The sequence below is a fragment of the Centruroides sculpturatus genome, unplaced genomic scaffold (assembly GCF_000671375.1).
Source record: "Centruroides sculpturatus isolate CEXI.00-Female unplaced genomic scaffold, Cexi_2.0 scaffold1173, whole genome shotgun sequence".
In the NCBI taxonomy this organism is placed as follows: domain Eukaryota; kingdom Metazoa; phylum Arthropoda; class Arachnida; order Scorpiones; family Buthidae; genus Centruroides; species Centruroides sculpturatus.
In genome coordinates, this window is record NW_019385606.1 from 7,860 (window position 1) to 23,676 (window position 15,817).

At 32.1% G+C, this 15,817-nt stretch overlaps 2 protein-coding genes across 2 annotated transcripts in view; one reads left to right on the forward strand and one right to left on the reverse strand.

Moving 5' to 3' along the window:
* Positions 1-226: 226 nt before the first annotated feature.
* LOC111640532 (serine/threonine-protein kinase PLK1-like) lies at positions 227-14,708 on the forward strand. Its single transcript, XM_023386548.1, has 12 exons — positions 227-478; positions 7,107-7,214; positions 7,348-7,464; positions 7,565-7,782; positions 7,852-7,947; positions 8,033-8,232; positions 8,337-8,468; positions 8,536-8,643; positions 8,716-8,811; positions 10,125-10,278; positions 14,153-14,399; positions 14,480-14,708. Exons 1-12 carry the CDS (start codon positions 374-376, stop codon positions 14,696-14,698), a joined length of 1,800 nt encoding a protein of 599 aa, XP_023242316.1. The 5' UTR covers positions 227-373; the 3' UTR covers positions 14,699-14,708.
* A 325-nt stretch (positions 14,709-15,033) lies between these two features.
* LOC111640533 (GPI mannosyltransferase 2-like) overlaps positions 15,034-15,817 on the reverse strand; it is a 10,791-nt gene continuing 10,007 nt past the window's right edge. The window contains exon 3 of the mRNA XM_023386549.1: positions 15,034-15,316. Within this exon, the coding sequence (XP_023242317.1) occupies positions 15,062-15,316 (255 nt within the window). The 3' untranslated portion in view covers positions 15,034-15,061. The remainder of the gene's footprint in view (positions 15,317-15,817) is intronic.

A 15,817-nucleotide genomic window follows, 5' to 3' on the forward strand; every position in this document is an offset into this window, starting at 1 on the left:
GTAGTCGCACGTCCACATTACTACTTTTCGACCATGCGCCCTCTATGCCAATTATAAAAATCGATGTTAAAACTAAACTATAACTTCAAGAACTCTAAATAATTTAAAATAATGTGATTTTATTTAATTCTTATTAATAAATGTTAAATAGTTTAATAAATTTCATTTCAAATTTTAAACGAACATAAATTAACAACACACTAAACGTCCGCTACGAGAGTACACTTCTAGATAGCTTCTTATTGGCTAAACCGAATTTGAATTTAAATAGTTGGGAAATTCAAAATGCTCGAAAGATATCAGCTAGTTGGAGAAGTTAATACATTTAAATATTGTTTTACGCATTATTTATTATAAGTAAAAACTTAGTATTATGACTACTAAGAAGAAGGAAGAGATCTCAACTAGAGAAATACCCGAATTTTTGATCGATCCGACGACAAAAAAGAGGTATTCACGTGGACGATTCTTAGGAAAGGTAAATTTTCATTGAAGTCGATTGAAATTTCCAATTTTCTTAACCGATCAATCTCTAGAATCAATTTTAAAATTTTCTAAATGTTGAAATTCCGTTTTAAATTTTATAATAAAACTTCTAAAAAATCTGGAATGCAGAACAATAGACGTGATTTAAAAACTTTTAATATGGTTGAAGCCTGATTCTGTTGAGTCAAGTAGCAGGTGGACACAATGACAAGTCCATAAATAATTTAATAATTACAACAAACAAAGGTACCGAAACAAATTAATAAAAAATTGTAAATAAAATTTGATTGTTTGATTCATTTTACTAATTGTTTTTGAGTTGCAACTGAAGAATTAGAAGAGTTATTTAGTGGTCATTTAGATCTGTATGTAGAGTGGTTGCAATATTTTCGAAACAAAGTCAACTAATAGTTGAAGTTTATATATTTTGTATATTTTAATTTTCTTTTAATCGTGTGCAGATCATTGTTCAGAAATAACAAAGGGATTAAACGTCATTTAACGCCAACTTGAATTTCTTAACGCGAATTTTTTCTGTGTGGATGTTTTTCACGGTCTCCTGACATCAATATATTTTTCACTCAACTTTTCTGACTTGGATTTTAACATCTACTGTGTTCAAAGTAACCCAGTCTTTTCTTTACCTGCAGTCGCTAAGATTGGTCGGTAGGAGTTACTTTTAGGTCGTTCATTTATATATATTTAAATGATACAGTAACTTTTACTGGTCGTTCTAATATAGAATTTGATATGATATGCATTTTCTAATCTGTTGGAATGAATGTCTACTCAACAATATGAAAACGTTAGGTGTCAAAGTATCTTGGTTTCGTTATCTTACATAAAAATTAAATTTATAGACTATAACTGCAAAATTGACTTTAATGTGTGTATATTTTAAAAATTTCATTAATTTTGTACATGTTAAACAAGTTAACCAGTACTGTTGTAAAATGTATTTACAACAGTTTGGCCACCATCTGCTTTCTTTCCAAAACAACTAATCTCCCCTTCCGAGTTTTGATCTGTTCAGCTTTTTATCGTTGCCATTTTTTTCTTAAAAAACCCTTATGTTTTGTTGCGAATACTTTTAAACAAACCACTTGCTTTTGTCTTGTTTAGAACAAACAACAAAAATAAAGTTGAGTGTCATAGAAATCAAAAGTTAAATTCAAACACTAATAATACAAAACAAACATCATTCATAATTTTTGACTTATTAAACACTAATTTTACAGTGTATTTTGTAGACACATGGCAAGTTTTCATCAGCAGAAAAATACCAGCAGAAACATCAAGAGAGGGGTGGAGAAGAAAGGGGGAGGAAAAAGCTGTAATGTATAATTGTCTATCCACAAAAAGGATTTGAAACAGTTAATTAATTAAAAAATCAAATTTTACAAGATTAGGATACACGTTGTATAAATTAAAAAGTTGAGTGAGGAGGGGCATAGCCTGAAACGCGCACAAAAAGCTAAATAAAGATAATTGATGAAAACTTGCCATATGTCTACAAAATACACTATAAAATTAGTGTTTAATAAGTCAGAAATATGGAAAAGGACAGTTTCATAAAATAAAAAAGAATCATTCATAATAAAGCTTGTTTAATTTCAATACAAACATTTGTTCTTAAAACTCATCATTAACTGATGTTATTTGGTTATTGTCTATTACAGTAACACCTTCAGTCTTCTTTCCTTGTCATAAAGTTAATGTAGTCTTCAGTAAGTAAATTTATCGCTAGAAATTAGACCTTCTTGAGCTCTTAGATTATAAGGATGAATTTGATTTTTAAGTACAAAACTTGTTGTCATCATCATGTATTTCTTTAATGAGATAGTTGACAGGATTAATTATCTTCACTATATATGGTCTTTTCCATTTGCCTTAAAACTTATGTCTGCTTAAATGACGGTACAACACCAAGTCATGTTCCTTAATTAATTAATCTTAGATTGTGTTTATTTTGGTCATGAGCATAGGCAAGATTCTCAACAACTTGTACTTGATTAACAAACAGTTCAATCTATCTATCCTGTTTTCTTGAGTGACTGTCCCTCCTCTAGTCTTTGTATATCTGATGTTCTTGGTTCAAAACCATGGAGTAAGTATAAAGGACTCTTGAGTTGATTTATGTTTCGTTGTATTTTAAGCAAATACTGCTGTTGATACATGTTGTTTTCATGCTGTGATATCATCAGTATATTTCCTAAAGATGTGTATTGTAGAAAGAACAAAGAGCACTATAAGTCCATTTGCTTGGGGTGGAAAGTACAAGTTTTGATATGTTTGTCTAAGAAATTTTCAAAATCTTCAGATACAAATGACATTTCTTGATCTGAAATGATTGTTTTTGGAAATCCATACACATCAAGTACATTTTCCTGTAAAGCTCTCAATGTTGTCTCTGTACTTAAACTACTTGTAGGTGTAGTTTACAAATAATGGGTAAAATAATTGTTCACACATCAAAATTCATCTCTGCATTTTTTGGCCTTGATGGGAGTATTCCAATATGATCAAGACCTAACATTTCAAATGGTCTCATTGGTACATCCTTTGTCTGCAAGAAGGCTCAACTTTTCGATGGATAATCGTTACTCATCTGACATACTTGACAATTGTTAACATAATTTTTAATTTCTCTCTCAGTATGTTCCCACCAATAATAATCTAGAATTCTTGAGAGGATTTTCTCTGCCATTAAGGGATAAATTTAATAAATACAGTAGAGCGTCGTTTATCTGAAAGCTGGTTATCCGAAAGCATTCCAGTCGGCAAATTTCAATTTTCGCTAGTGCTGTGGTGCTGCAATCTTCGGCTATTTCTTGGGCTACTCAAATATTTTACATTTTTGATACTAAATTAACATCTGAAGTATAATTTTTTTATTGTTTTTATATTTTTCAATATATTTATTTTGTTTGTACAAAATAAAAAAATAATTTTTAATGATACAATAGTCTTTGTTAGGTTTAANTTTTTAGAAGTAATTAATAGCATTGTAATTGTAGAGATCCTCAAGCCTATTAACCTTAACCTGGTTTTGATGCCATTCTAAGATAGTTCATCTGACATCTCCCACTTCTTCAAATAATAGCAGATATCGACATTAATCCTCTTTTTCAGAAGAAAAGCTATCTCGCCAAGTTTCTTGGTGTTCTTCATTCAAGAGTTCTTGGCGTTCTTCTGTCGTCAGATCAGTTTCAGGTTCCATTATGAGCTCTTCAATGTTCTTTATTTCTCAGATGTGATTTTTGTTACTCCTTTAGCTGCATGAGTCTTCTTGATTATACTGTATCTTTCTTAGATAAGATTGAACTGTGGCCTACTGTAGACCTGTTCAAACCATACCGTCCAGCAACGTCAGACATCTGCCCACTCTCTACCTTTGCTATTATACTCTCATCTTTCGAAAATAAAAACCCACGCAAAACTGAAGGAGTGCCCACCCGACGGTCTTGCGAATACTATAAAAGAATTGTTTCCGTCAGAAAATAAAGGGCTAGAATTACAAGGGAGAATTTCAAAGTTCGGAAGAATACCATCCGATCAGTATATGCCGAATTGAGCGTCGATGTGGACGTCTCCCATGCTCCGAAAAGTTTCGAATTGTTGCCCGAAGATAAGAGTAGACCAATCGGTATTCATTATTTTACGTTGCTTCTTCTTGTGTTTGTTCTGTGAGGTGTTCGTAATCCGGACATAAAAATTTTTTTCGAAAGTGTTTGTTAATCGATCACCCACTGTATTTATGAATATGAATTTCAAATAAATACAGAAATTGGGTATGAAGGTATATTAATATCAAAAGCAACCAACCATTGAAATAGTACATTTTTTAAAGGAGCTTCAGTATGTTTTGAAATTTCATTGTGGCAATGCTGATAGTGCTATGGTTCAGTAAGCACTAATTGGTCATCGAGCCCGATGGCGACACTATAAAAAGGTTAAGTTGAAGCGAGAGTGGGAAGTCTACTCCAGCACAGGAACTTCATAAGTTCACTTCGGTTTTATTTAAGTTCAGTTTGACGCGACTGGATATACATCACTCTCATCTAAGTTCAACTTGGAAATTTTTTTGTTCAATAATAAATGTGAATTCTTCATGGAAAAAATAAGACATCCCCTGAAAGTAAGACCTAGTGCATCTTTCAGAGCAAAAATTAATATAAGACACTGTCTTATTTTTGGGGAAACACGGTAGCAGTTCAAATGCATGTTTCCGGCGTCACAGTTGATTTATGATCGATCATCAACGTTATTGTGTGTATAAAGATATAAATATATTATTTTATTTTATTGTGATAAAATACAGCAATCTTTAGTTTTTACAATGGGTGATTGAATAGAAAAAGAAAGTAAAGCAACAAGAAAGAGCATTTTGCTGGAAACTAAAATGCAGGTGCTCAGATGATTAGATGCAGATGAATGGCAATCTGATATCGGCACTGCATTCAGTTTGTCAACTTCAAGAATACGGACAAAATTAAAAGTTTTGTCTGTATTGTAATTTTGCCTGGTTTGTCCATAAAATTTTAAAAAATAAAGAAAAAATTGTATCATCAGCAACTACAACCACAATGACTTCTGCAACAAAAATTACCCATACCAGAAGCAATGTGTTTGAGGAAATAGAAAAACTACATTCCATCTGGATTGGCGATGAAATTTGAATGCAATATGCCATTAAGTCAAGCAATTATAATGGAAAAAGCGAGAAAAATTTTTAACCATATTCAGAATGAAAAAGGCAACATGAGTGAAAATTTCATAGCTAGTTGAGTGGTTCAATTGATTTAAAACAAACTATCTTCATAACATACAGGTTACTAGAGAAGCAGCAAGTGGAGATACAAAAGCAGCTGCTGCATTTCCAGTGACATTAAAAGCAATCATTGAATGAGAGAATTACCTTCTGAATTAGTTTTCAATGTTGATGAAATGGGTCTTTTCTGGAAGAGAATGCCAAAACGTACATTTTTATCCCTGAAGAAAAGCAGGCACCAGGATTTAAAGCTACAAAAGATTGTTTAACACTTATACTGGGTGATAATGCTAATAGATACTTTAAATTAAAACCTCTGCTTGTTTATCATTCCAAAACCCCAAGATTAATGAAGGGAATTTCGAAATTGTCTTTACCAGTAATTTCAGAGTCCAATAAAAGATCTTGGATCGCTATGAAAATTTTCCAGAATTGGTTTATTGAAAATTTTTTTTCATCTGTTACATACTACTGTGAATTTAAAAACTAAAGCTGAAAGCTTTACTTTTGATTGATAATGCTCCAAGCCATCCAACTCATTTGTCCGACTTAAAAACATGCATTCCAGTAGAAGTGGTTTTCCTGCCATCAAATACAACTTCATTAATCCAACCAAATCAAGGTGTAATATATAATTTTAAAGCTTATTATCTGTGATGGACATTCCAACAACTGATTGAAAAAACCGATGGAGCAGATAAAGGATCCATTAGAGATTTTTGGGAAACTACAATATCATGGATATTGTAGACAACATCAATCTTTCCTGGAATGAGGTGACTAAGAAATGTTTGAAAGGAGTATGGAAGAATGTTGACACAAAGGAATCCATTGTTGATGTCAATGGATTGTCAAGCTAGCTAATGAAACAGGGTTGGATAATATAAATGTGCAGGATATTGAAGAATTATTGCAAGTTACAACTATGAAAGTTTTTCCAACAACGATCTTAAAGAGTTAATAGAACAACAGATGCACAAAAATGACAAACTTAGCATTTCTGAAGATGAGGAGCAAAAGGAACTTTCAACAGATTTTCTAAATAAAAAGTCCACTATAATGGAAATTATGGATCAGTTTATACAAAATGATTTAAATTTTGATAGAAGTTCAAAGGCAAGATAAAGTATCATGGATGCAATGTCTTGCTTTTGACAACTGCTTGCTGAATGAAACAGGAAAAGGCAAATGACGTTAAATGACTTCTTCACAAAAAAACAAAAGATGTCAAATGAAGAAGAACCTTCCTCATTGCAAGTATTAACTTCTTTACTTGAATTTTTTTTTGATTTTCATAAATGTTTTATGAATAAATATCAATATTAGCAATATATAAGTCTATAATTAATGTAACAAAAAAGTATTTAACAATAAATGTTGCAAAATAAAACAAAAAAAACTAATAAATTTTATATTCTCTGTTCTGTTTCACTTATTCACATTATTTATGTCTTAAGATGACCTTGTTTATTTAGCACTTAAACTTCCTGGAATGTATCTCCCATGTTAAATGGGGTCTTACTGTATTTAGTTTATCTCGCAATTATCTTTTCCAATGTGTCATATGAGATAATCAGTTTTCATATATTTAATTTAGTTAAAGAGTTAAATGTAATAAATATTTGTGCTAAAATTAAAACTTCCTTACGATGCTATAAATTACCAAATTATGCTAATATGGTTGAAAGGTTTTAACTCATTTTTCAAGTTTTAAGGATTTTTTTCTTGAAGAGAAGGCACATACTTGCTACAAAACATACAACTTATAAATACCAATTAATAAATGAATATAATCTTATAGTATTAAGTTTAATCATTATGTAAATCTGAAAAATTAATGTTCCTATAGGGTGCCTTTGCAAAGTGCTATGAACTTATTAATGTGGAAACAAAAGAAGTCTTTGCAGGGAAGATTGTTTCTAAGGCTCTTCTGGTTAAAGATAATCAAAAGCAGAAAGTAAGTTTGAGAAGATTATTAACTTAAACAGAACAATTAAGGACTATTTAATAGAGAATAATTGAATGGGTTTGTTTCTGTTAGATTTAAAATCTTAAACTTATAATCTACTTCTTAAAAATTTCTTATTTAGATGTCTCAAGAAATAGCTATCCACCGTACACTTGTCCACAAGCACATTGTCACCTTCCATAGTTTTTTTGAAGATGCGAATAATGTTTACATAATTCTAGAACTTTGCAGAAGAAGAGTGAGTAATTTTTCTTACATGGACTGTAAAGTGTAGTTCTCGTGTTACACAACCGGTTCTGATTTTAAATTATAACTTACAACAAAATTTTCTCTCTCAGTCATTAATGGAGATGCACAAGAGAAGAAAGGCTATAACAGAACCAGAAACGCGATACTTCCTTCGACAAATCCTACTCGCCTGCAAGTATTTACATGAAGAGAAGATAATTCATCGAGATTTGAAGCTTGGTAATCTGTTCCTTAGTGATGAAATGGAAATAAAGCTGGGCGATTTTGGTCTTGCCACTCGGGTCAATTATGATGGAGAGCGGAAGAAGTAATTCTTTGTTTCCTTGAGTATTTTATGTTGCCTCAAATTTAAAATGTAATAATGTAAAATTATTAGGACCGTGTGTGGAACACCAAATTACATTGCTCCAGAAGTTATTAGCAAGAAAGGACATAGCTTTGAAGTTGATGTATGGTCTATCGGATGTATATTGTATGCAAATTTTTATTGTAAAATTTTGTTTTTTGTATTTTCCATTTTTTTTTCATTGTATTTAATATTATTTTTCTTTCCGCAGATATACTCTTCTGGTTGGAAAACCACCCTTTGAGACATTGAGTCTCAAAGATACATGTTCGCGTATTAAGAAGAATGAATACCATATTCCTTCAAAGATAAGTCCAGTGGCACGTGTTTTAATCCAGAAGCTTTTACGTTCCGATCCTGCTCAGCGTCCATGTGTCAATGAGATACTTTGTGACGAATTTTTGAGCGTGGGTTGGTATTTATAATTCTTTGTACTAAGTATTCATTATTAATTTTTTTATTTGACATTTTAATTATCACTTACCAATGCGCTGCTTTTATGTTCTTTGGAAAAGGCATCATGCCCACTCGATTACCCACTTCTTGTTTAACTATGGCTCCAAGATTTGAACGTACAAAGTCTCAGGTGGACAAATCTTCAATTCCTCTGCCAGCTAGTAGAAAACCACTAATCGATGTCAACAAAGGTAGCACATGTTACAAAATACTAGACTACATTATTAAAAATGTACATTTGTCCTTATTGAATTTCAGAGGAATTGCATACAGTTAAGCCACAAAGAGATGAATTGTTATCAATTCCAAAAGAAGAAATAGTGTCAGAGAATGATGAGAATGAAGACAAAGCAATTAAAGCTCCAGGTACAGGTTACTTCTAAAATTATTGGTTTGTTCCAAAATAAAAAATGATTAACTACTGATAAATTATTTCAGGCAATGTTCCACCTGATTTCTATCTCAGTGATTTGTTTGCCATGCTGACTTCTGTAGTTGCATCAAAACCAGCAGAAAAAGCAGTTATCCAACTAGGTATTATGTAAATGCTTGGCATAAGCTTGCCAAACTGTTCTTAATTTACTCAATTAATTCTGATACTTACAAAACATGCATACGAGGTCTGTTCAAAAAGTATCGGACTTTTATTTTTTCTGCATAAACCAATGATGCGTGGGAGGTCTTTTTCGGTGGAGTTGTGGAGGGGACAGTCATTCACAGCTCTGAATTTTTTCCTGCCTGCAGGAAGCGTTAGTCGTTCGAAGTTGGCCTATGAGTGAGGACATGTAGCAAGCTCTCGTCAGATTCCACTAAGTTGGAAAATGACTGAACAACATGAGCAGCGATATTACATCAAATTTTGCCAAAAACCTTGGCGATACCTGAGCGTAAACCATTCGCAAGATTCAGCAGGCTTTCGGGGACGATCCTCGAGGCCAAAAAAAGCGCGGCAGGTCCGCAGCAATATCAAGGTCATGTTGACAGTTTTTCGACTCGTGGGGTGGTGTATCGTGAGTACGCACCACAAGGCCAAACCATCGCAAAGGAGTACTACCAGGAGGTCCTTCGTCGTCTTTCCGATGCTGTGCAACGCAAACAACCAGATCTGTGGTTGATCAAAACTTGCCAGCTCCATCATGATAACACATCCGCCCATTCTGCACATCTGATTTGGGCTTTCGTCGCCAAACACAACACTCCTGTGGTTTGTCACGCTCTGTACTCTTCCCACATGGCTCCGCGTGACTTTTGGCTATTTCCCAAGCTAAAAATGCCGCTAAAAGGAACCCGATTTTAGTCAAGAGAAGATATCGTGTGACGGACCGGCTGATGGCCATTCCAAAAGATGCGTTCCAGCAGTGTTTCCAGCAATGGCAGGAATGCTGGGAGAAGTGTATACACTACCAAGGAGATTACTTTGAAGGGGATTAGGGTTTTGTACCTCAAAATCAATAAATGTATTTTTGCCAACCAAAGGTCTGATACTTTTTGAATAGCCCTTGTATATTATTCTGTTAAATTTTTTGTTTAGGATGAAAAATACTATTGTCGGTAAAATTTTTCAGAAATAATATCATCTCTTCTTTTTCCATTTTTCTCCTAAACTGTTCAAATTTTATAGCGAATACACATTTTCAGAAGAATGAGCAATGACTAATAATAGAAGCAATTTCAGGAGATTGTGCACTGTTTTATTTGTAGTGCATAGCAGGTTGCTTGCATGTTTGCATGCAGCTTTAAACAAATAGTAAAATTTGTACTCTGAAAAATCATAATTCACAATAATTGTGAATATTATGGATAGTTTGTAGAGTTGAATATTATGCATAAAAAAATTTCTTTTTTAGATGAAGCAGAAGATCCAGCAGCTGTTCCAATATTCTGGGTCAGCAAGTGGGTGGATTACACTGACAAATATGGTTTAGGTTATCAGTTGTGTGATAACAGTGTTGGTGTATTATTCAATGATAACACTAGGATAATTCTTTTAGCTGATGGCCAGTAAGTTCTTAAATTATTTATTGTTAAAATACATATATATCTACATTTATTTCTTTTTTCATAAATTTATTTGTAAATTACAAAAACGTACTTAGGACTAATGAACAGGCTTATTATACCCCTGGCATATTTAATTAACCTTTCCAAAATACATATTTAAATTTCAAGTATTCGTATTGCAAAATATTTCAGCGATTTTCAGGAATTTATTGGGAAATAAACATACATTTATTTCTTTTTTCATAAATTTATTTGTAAATTACAAAAACATACTTACGACTAATGAACAGGCTTATTATACCTCTGGCATATTTAATTAACCTTTCCAAAATGCATTACTGGCCATTTATTTTTTGTATGTTATCCAATTGAAAAAGTGCCAGACCAAAATGCATTTTGGAAAGGTTGATTAAATATGCTAGGAGTATAATAAGCCTGTTCATTAGTCCTAAGCAACTTTGTTTTTGTAATATATAAAAAAAGCTTCTTGCCTTTATTAATTATTTGTAAATGTTTAATATAAATCATTTGAATAAACAGAATAGGAAAATAAATAATTATGAAAGTAAAACTGGAAAAGTCAACATTCATGTATATAACATGGGAAAATATTGCAATAATGTCAAATTCAACTGTGAGGGTTTTTTGAAAATCTCTACATTTTATGTCAAAATGAGGGAAAATTCTGCAGGTGTGTGTTTATTTCATTTTAATATCCCAGGATAGGATAAAGATTAAGAAGCAAAAGTTTGCATGGTAACTTGTGTAGTGTCTTGGATGGTCAAAACGATCTAGACATTTTTTTTATCAGGTAGGGATAATGAAAACTTCACAAGGCACATGAATTATGAATTTTATTATAACAACAGAACAAGAAAAAAAAGGAAGACAAAGGAAAATGTAAACTTAACCTAATCGGATACAAAGATATTCACAGACGATGATTCACCCCACTAACAAGATGTAACAACATGTGTTGAAAGGGTTTCCATAAACATAATAATTATGACGGTTGGACAAATATCTACTCTACCACGTGGTGTTCCTATTGTATAGGACACATGCAGTGTTTTTGCGTTGATGGAGATGGATTCCTTCTTCTCAACCTCACCAGTCCACTGCTTGCCTTCCATGTGATGAGTGAATAACCCTTACCTTCTCTTCTCACTCAATCAGTCCTTATGAGTCCAGTCCAGGTGAATATCCAAGAGAAAATGTGCCCAACCACACATGATACACACTATTTAAAAGCTCGCATCATCCGGAACTTAACTACACATGTAACTTGTCAAATAACCAATTACAAGCCTCACCCATCAAATGGTGGTATGTGACATACAATGCCTCCCGAGGGTGGTTTTTATATGAAACGGAATTCATTCCTGTTTCTCCATTTGCAAACACAAAACAAATTACATAACTAATATTAATACACCAAATTGAACACAAAAATTACAATAAAATACATTTAGTGACCATTCACTACACTTGCATATAAGGAGCATTGATTGATATTAGGTTGTTCAGAAAGTAAGTTCGTTTTTTTTCCACTGGATGGATTAGTCGTATTTTTCCCGCCATTTTCATTCTAAAACGTATTATCTTTATATATTTTGACAGCTAGCATTTTAAGGCTTATTTGTAAAAAATTTTGATTTTGTGCAATTGTTTATTTTTTGTGTCCCATCAAATTTGGAAGATCGGAAGCAGCATTTTTGGCATATTTTGCTCTTTTATTACCAAAGGGGTAAGAATGCTGTTCAAGCAAGAAAAAATTGTGTGACGTGTATGGAGAAAATGTGTTGAAAGATAGTGCCAAAACTGGTTTACAAAATTTCATTCTGGCAATTTCAATATTGAAGATGCACCACATTCTGGATGGCCAATTGAAGCCAATGAAAACAAAATAAAGGTAATAATTGAAGCAAACTGCCAAATAACAACACGTGAAATCACGAAGAGATTAAATTTGTCAAATTGAATTGTTTATGATTACTTGAAGCAAATTGGTTTTGTTTCAAAGCTTGATATATGGGTTCCACATGTTCTTAAAGAGAAATGCTCTCTTTGGTGGGATTTTAAGGAAATTTTTTTTTGGCGCTTTTACCAGACAATTTAACAATTGATTCGAAAGTGTACTGCCATCGAGTAAACAAATTGAGTAATATCATCAAACATAAAAGGCAGCCAGAATTGATCAACAAAACAGGCATAGTGTTTTACCATGATAATGTCAAATTTCACACAAGTTTGGTAATTCGTCAGAAGCTGTTATAACTTAGATGGAACCTGCTATCACACCAACCATATTCGCCAGATCGAGCACACTCAGATTATTACTTGTTCTTGTCTATACAAATTTTTTTTTAATTTTTTAACATTTACTTAAAATGACAATGTCAAAAATCACTTGAATCAGTTTTTTTGTAAGCAGTGACCAAAACTTTTATGAATGTGAAATCATGCTACTACCAGAAACGATGACAATTATTTGACCAAAATGGTTGATATATAATTCAATAAAATATTTATTATAAAAACATTGTGTTTTTTTCCATGGGAAAAAAAACAAACTTTCCTTACAACCCAATAATTTTGGTTGTTAAAGGTCAAGGATGGGATAGATAAGAGGTCATGTCTTACTGCAAGTGGAGTCAAGATTTAATGAAATTATTATTTATTGGCATTTACAACTTTCTTTTTATGAAACCATTCTCTACCCTCAAAATTAAGCCTTTTGCCTTTTTCTAATATTATAAGTTTTAATGAAACTTTGTAACAGATGGCACCACATACAATTTTAACTTTATGCTAATACAGTAGAACCTCGAAAACTCGGCCTAATGTGGACCGAAGGGTGGCCGAGTTTGTGAAAATGCCGGGTTATCGGGAATGGGGTTAAAAAAAATAAGTACGAGTGTTTCCTCAGAAAATACTGTACTGTACTTGTATGTATTGTTTACTTGAGAATATAACAGAGAATAAACTGCCCAAATACCCTTAAACAAAGGAAAAGTACGTCCTTTATGAAGGCATAGAGCCTTTACTACATGAAAATGAAAATTAATGAATACACTGTGTACAGTAATTTACCTGATAAGACAGACCTCAGAAAAATACTTTATGAGAGCTTTTATACTTTTATAAAGCTGTCTATAATGAAAATTAATTAACTAAGGATTTTTTTGCCCTGCCAGGGTGTGGCCGAGTTATCCGGAGTGCCGGGTTATCGAGAGCCGAGTTTTCGAGGTTCTACTGTATATCTTTTCCTTAAATATAAATATTTTTCACTGGAGAAGTATGCAACTTCTTGTTTTGATATTGTGATAAGAAAAATATGAATATTATTGCACTCTTAAAATCATTTTTAACGCTCTAAAATGTTCATTCCAACTTATTTTTAGAAAATGTTAAAGAATTTTAATGTTTATAGTTGGAAAAATGAATAATATCTAAACAATAATTAGTGAACATGTAGCTATAATTTAAGGAGACAAAACATGGAGACTAAATAATTTATATTCTTTAAAATTTGATGTTATACTCACCACAAATTAAGTATAATTAGAGTTTTATGATGCTATAAGTGGTGCTTAAAAATAGTTTTAGAAGATTTAAACTATTTTTGAAGTTTCAATAGATAGTAGTTTGATGAAAAACACATATTGTAAGATTATTCATCATTAGAGATTGATAATTAGAAGAAAGCAAGCAAAATGAGTATCTATCAAAATTGTTCAGAAAGAATTGGAATATTGCTTGAATGTGAACAAAATGCACTATATTTGATACTAATACTGTTTGTATAATTTTATTTACTGAAACTTTGTAAATATTTAAAATTTATAAGATTTTTACATTATTCTTTTTCTAGAAATTTTCATTATATTGAAAGGAATGGCAATGAGTATTTCTACACACTTCAAGATTATCCTCAAACTATTTCTAAAAAAGTAACACTGCTGAAATATTTTCAAAATTACATGAATGAACATCTATTAAAGGCTGGTGAAAGCATTGTACCACGCGAAGGTGACGAGATTTCTCGTCTTCCGCATCTACGTGCCTGGTTTAGAACAAAAAGTGCAATTGTTCTCCATCTAGCAAATGGAACACTTCAGGTATTATTAATACATATTGTAGTGTTTTTAATTTAAAAACTATTCAATGCATTAATTTTAACAATTATAAATTTTTTTAGATCAATTTCTTTGACGATCATACCAAGATCATCTTATGCCCATTGATGGGTGCTGTGTCTTATATAGATGGAAAAAGAGATTTCAAAACTTATCGTCTCAACTTAATTACAAAGTATGGATGCACGCGTGAATTGGCATCTAGGTTACGATATGCGAAAACAATAACAGAGAGGTTGATGGCGACTAAATCAGGATCTGTCAAGGGAAGGCCGTTGTAATTTTTTTTAAATCCAGTTTTTCTTTTGAGTCTTGTTTGGTGACGCTGTAACCAATTTTATATTGTAGTATTTCAGAAGGAAAATTCAATGTATTTGTCTCTGAATTGTTTAAAAAATTTGAAACACCACTTTTGTTACAGAAGTATTTATTTTTCATGCATTTTGGTAAATCAATACATTTTTTTGGGCATTATATTTTCATTGTCTAACACAAAGATTGCCATTCTAAGTGATTTTAGTCATATATACAAATGGAAACTTTTTAATAAAAATTGTAAATAATCATGTAATTTAATTACTTTTGCTTTCTGTGTTGATACTGAGTTATAAATATTTTAGTCACAGTTCTTAAATGGAATTTTCTTACGTCCAAGGTAAATAATTCACATGAATAATAATTCCAAACAAAAAGTAGAGCAAAAAATAAGCAAATATCAGTTTTGTTCTTGGATCGTGCCAAGTGATGTAGTTGTTGGGTACTGAAATTAATTGAGAGAGTTTTACAGAGAACTCTGATTTACCCACAACCGGGTGGTCCTTTGATATCTCTTCGCTGACGGTTCTAGCTGCAACCCAGTAAAGAACTGGACTGGATGAGGCCAACAGTCTGGCGATTACCTATAAATGTATATGAAAATTGAAATATTTATCTTGTATTGATATAATCATTTTCAACTACAGGTAACCCCCGTATAATACGGCACTTCTATAGCACGGATTCATTCTGACACGGTTCGAGAATTGGGTAAAACCAGGAAATGTAATAAATTTTTACATACTTCACTAATAATAGTTCACAAAAATAATAATTTTCGTGAACTATTAGTACTTAAGTATGTAAATTTTCTCTTCTCGCCTTCTGTCGATACAGGTGGTCCTTCTCGAAACTTGTTTCAATGTTGCCAGATCGCGACGCTTTTGATTTTGGTGTTGCCAGATGTTTTTCCCTTATTCCATACTTGCTTTATTCTTCATAAGTGCTTAGCACCATATAAGGAAATTTATAAAGATCTTTTAACTAGAAGCAAGCAATCTAAAATTACATACATTTTGCAAAAGGTAAAGCATGGATCTGAAGATAATGCAGAAAAATGCTCAGAGGATAAGGATAACTTGCCA

What these genes read in the sequence shown, in the direction of transcription:
- LOC111640532 (XM_023386548.1), top strand. Translation starts at nt 374, where the DNA reads ATGACTACTAAGAAGAAGGAAGAGATCTCAACTAGAGAAATACCCGAA. An exon ending in TGGTCTATCGGATGTATATT is followed by an intron (nt 7,948 to 8,032) that starts GTATGCAAATTT and finishes TTCTTTCCGCAG; the next exon opens with ATATACTCTTCTGGTTGGAA. An exon ending in TAGCAAATGGAACACTTCAG is followed by an intron (nt 14,400 to 14,479) that starts GTATTATTAATA and finishes AAATTTTTTTAG; the next exon opens with ATCAATTTCTTTGACGATCA.